Source organism: Branchiostoma belcheri, unplaced genomic scaffold (genome assembly GCF_001625305.1).
Source record: "Branchiostoma belcheri isolate BF01 breed outbred unplaced genomic scaffold, Haploidv18h27 scaffold1120, whole genome shotgun sequence".
NCBI classification, from domain to species: domain Eukaryota; kingdom Metazoa; phylum Chordata; class Leptocardii; order Amphioxiformes; family Branchiostomatidae; genus Branchiostoma; species Branchiostoma belcheri.
This window is the reverse complement of record NW_017802515.1, coordinates 1-4306: the sequence shown is the minus strand read 5'-3', so window position 1 is coordinate 4306 and position 4306 is coordinate 1. Positions and strand designations below refer to the sequence as shown.

General features: G+C 42.8%; 1 protein-coding gene across 1 annotated transcript; it reads right to left on the bottom strand.

Moving 5' to 3' along the window:
• Positions 1-3298: 3298 nt before the first annotated feature.
• Positions 3299-4224, bottom strand: LOC109462097 (chlorocatechol 1,2-dioxygenase-like; the record flags this gene model as incomplete). The annotated part of the gene is made up of 2 exons (XM_019758597.1): positions 3299-3548; positions 4099-4224. Coding segments are annotated over 2 exons (346 nt in total), but the record flags the coding sequence as incomplete, so codon positions are not given.
• Positions 4225-4306: the final 82 nt, after the last annotated feature.

The window sequence follows — 4306 nt, the reverse complement described above, 5'->3', positions numbered from 1 at the left end:
CGTTGTTCCAGTGGAGTGCGGTTATGACGTCCAGTTTCAATGTGTAGTTTGTGGCAGCTTATCCTGAGTTTTGTAGTGGCGTAATAATAACTATCAACGTTACATCATACAGTACAGGGAAGAGTTAAGATTATCTGCTACAAACCAAAGACAAGATAGACTCTAAATCAAGTAATGTAAGATGTCTCACAGTCCTGTCTTGTCCGCCTGCCACACCTTAACGTTCGCTCCATGCACAGGGTGACAATGTACGTCGTACACCTGACGATACGGAACGGAGACAATAAATGTTAAAGCAAGAAAATTTAACTTTGTCGGCAAGATAAAAAGTACGGGCCAGTAAATAATTTCATTGGGTTTGTGAATGATTGAATATCAAAGTGATTTATTTCACAACAATTACAAGAGCCGACGTTTCGATGACCAATAGCGCTGATGAAGATGACAGACGGTCATAGAAACAAGTGGTTGTGAAAAAAATTATATTCAAGAGTAAAAGTATGGGATTTGCCATCCGTGACAATTTCTCCTTCAGTTGGGTACAACCATGTATTGTGAAGGAATAGATAAAGCCAATGATGGCAAAGTCGCGAATGATGCGAACTTGGTGGTAGGTGTGCAGGAACAATCGATAGATGCCAAAAGTATCCTAACTGTTTACAACTAGTCTCGGCCTTACCGTTCCCTTGACGAACATGTAGTCGTCTTCAGCCGTCCCGAGGCACATGGTGCGGGATACGGGCGAGTTGGGTACGTAGTACGGGCCGAGGGTATCTCCGGGGGTTACTGAACAACCTGTAAGTACATGAGTGAAACGTAATACAGACTGTAGCATAGGTCATAAAGCTATATACGTGTGTATTAAGTTTTTTTTTTTTTGACAAAATAGACCCAGCCATGTTACTGAAGTGTCAGTAGCCTAGTCCGTGTAACACAGTTTCTCGCCAGTGTGGAGTTGTAAACTGTGCCTTGAGTGGCGAGTCCAGTTTACAACTCCACACTGGCGTTCAGTGTACATGGAGATGGGGTTGTGTGGCGTAACGGCAGATCATTCGGCTCAGAACCAAGAGGTCCGGGGTTCGAATCCTGCCAAGTCACCAACCTTGTGCCTGCAGCTGTTCTTGTACGGCCACAAGACCACGATAATCTGCTCTGGATTCTTTATGTCATTATTACTGTGTTGTATTCTAAAGTTGTTATATTTATAGTTAATTTCATCATATTTCAGTAGTAACTAGTTTACATATTGTTTTTATAAATAATATATTTATGTATCTGCTCGTGTTGCAGAGGAGACAACAAGCAGAGACGAGCAATCACCTGTTCCGTCTCCCCCTTTATTGTGCAATGGAAAACTCTAATAAAGAAATAAAGTTGCCCCTCGAGCTACATGTAGCTACTAAAGGGGTGTGAATGTTAACAGATAATTAAATGAGGTCTACTTTACCATCCTGATGTCCATTCCCAGTGTCTGTACCAGGCACGAACTGGGCACAAGCTGTGCCAAGCAAGAGGAACAGGCAGACAATCGGCGAAGGCATCTTTGCAGAGTACTCAAGACAGCACGGCAACTGAGCTTGCGCGTTCGGTCTCTGTGTTCTTATATACGCCGCGGGGAACCTTTATGTTTTATATTTAGACATATACATATACATTTATATTTAGACAAAGACTTTCTTATCTTATAGTTATACATAGCCCGAAAGTCGGTGAGAGGTAGGTCCTCTACTGCTCATATTATATGTAGATTATTATCTTTATTAGAAATTGTCCTGTCTCTTCATATTCAATAGACATATGATACTGATAGTGGTATCTGAATTAAGGGTTAATGACCCGGCCCGAGGTGAATATGGTGTGATAAAGCCTTGTCAGTTGCTATAACCACCGAATAAAGCCACCAAGTGAGCGCAGCGAACGAGGTGGCTTTATGAGGTGGTTATAGCAACTGACAAGGCTTTATCACACCATATTCAACGAGAAAGGGCGGGCCATTAACGCTATTATCATATAGCTTACACGATAGCCTATCCAAACTGATGCAGTGAAGAGTGGCACAATGTAAAATTTACCCCTTGCACATGCTGAACAGAACATAGAACATTGTTCTATCTGGAGTCACTTGAGGACACGGTAGGGTTCACGTTCTAACTCTATTTAGGTACGGTCGGGTTCACGTTCTAACGTTTTGACTCTATTTGTGACAATACGGCGACATAAGGAATGTGGAATGGAGCCTTCTGATTGGTCAACGTCACCCGGCTATATGATAATATGTATCAATAGTGATGCTTTTTCGAATATTGATTATTATGCTACCAATCATATGCTTCACCAAACGAGGTGTGATAGAATTATGATCAATTATATCAACAACACAGGAAGACAGACGTCACTTTGGTGATAAGAACCCTTCCTGCCACGTGGGTGGTTAGCTAGCTGGATGAGAAAGAAACACCTGGCCTTATGTAAGCTGTTTATATTGATAACATGTGCTGGGCACTAGCTATGTTTGAGTGTACATATTATGTAACTTTCACAGGCGCTGATCGGGGTCGTAACGACCTCTTTTCTGCAAAGGAGCGAGCGATCATTCAGAAGGCCGCTAGGGACACGATTCAATCTGCAGCCTATAATATAAGAGAACCCCTAGTCAGTACCAGATACGCATGGTACAGGGATATCAAACATCTATATTTATAGGAATTAGGACTCGTCCTGTTACACATAACAATCCTTTTGAGATGAATTACGCAACTGTGATACCGCTTACTTATGATTAAACTTTTATGTGCCTTGTCTTGTTTTCTTGTTTTGATGGGTGCACGTGGCAATGAAACCATATCGCTACATATAGTAGAGAGGATTCATTCCTCAAGCTACCGACATCTTGCACACGCAGTCGTCCCTCAGTAATAATTTGACATCTGGAGCCGCAAAGTTCCCGTTTAGAACTTTTATTCCATATATCGCTACATATGTCGACTGGTAACCAATACAAAGGGCATGCAAATATGTGTTGTTTTATGTCAAAATATTATGTCAAATATGGTAACCTGGGATGCTTCCGCATCACACCACGCTCTATTCAGATGAAGATGTCTCTTCATATTGTCTCAAAAGAAGCATGCACGGATCAAAAAGAAGAAAGAAGCATACCTAGCGTACTTCATGCAAAACAACGGTTTAGATTCCTGTCATATTGGACACATGCGGCAATGTGACATCAGAATAAGTTTCTTTTTTTTTTAATCACAACAATGTGAAGAAATGGCTACGCGTGTAACGTTAACAGCGACTTGTATGTGTCTAGATGCTGTCATGGTCACTAGTGGCTCATGACGGGGTTAAACTCCACGACCTTGTTGACGGGAAAGCTGACGAGTTGTGCTATCTGCAGCAGGTCGTCTGCGGTGGGAGCCCGGACGTCCAGAATCAGCTCGGGGCTGCCGGAGTTGCAGGTATCACACGGGTCGTTCACGCCGAGCGACGTGTCGTGGGAGAAGTACTGCTGCGTGACGACCTCACGGTACCCGTGCGCAGTCACACTGAAATTACACCATCATAAATCACAAACTTTATTGCACAACAATCATTACTGCACATCATTACATGGCTTTATACAATGTTTAGAGTTAGATTTTCAAGGGTTAGGTGTAACAAGTCGTTCGGAGTATTATTATAATGTAGCCAGCTGCCGCCGCACTGCGTGCCTGCAAAGCTTGCGTGTTACGCCGAAGGGCGGTTATACCGGCTATACCGATACAGATACAGAACAATTGTAACAGGTACAATGTATGGCAAATTCATTAGAAGTACTAAATACGGAACTAATATCTACGCTATTGCCTCAACAATGCTAGGAAATTCTATTTCTATATGAATAAACATTACTTGGGCTTGAAGGTCTGATGCATGCTATGTAATCTCCAGGCAGATCTTTCTGTGGCTGCAAAGACAGTATAAAATTGGCGGTATCCATTTGCCAGACAGTTACCATTTGCCACCATGTACTGATGAGAGTACTCTCTCTAGATGTAACGCTTTTGCCGCCAGACATCTGCTTGGAAATTAGATGATGATATGTTGTATACACACCGGTAGTGGATGTGTGCGGGGCGGTAGTAATACCCCAGCTTGTACTTCCCCGGCATCGTGGTGACGAAGCTGAACGCCCCCTGTTGATCCGCAGTGAACTGCACCCGGCAACGGTCGTCATAGTACCTTACATGCCATGGAAATTATGAAGACCTTTATTGTACGCAAATACCCACTGGGTTCAGTACAGGTCACAGGAAAGACATCA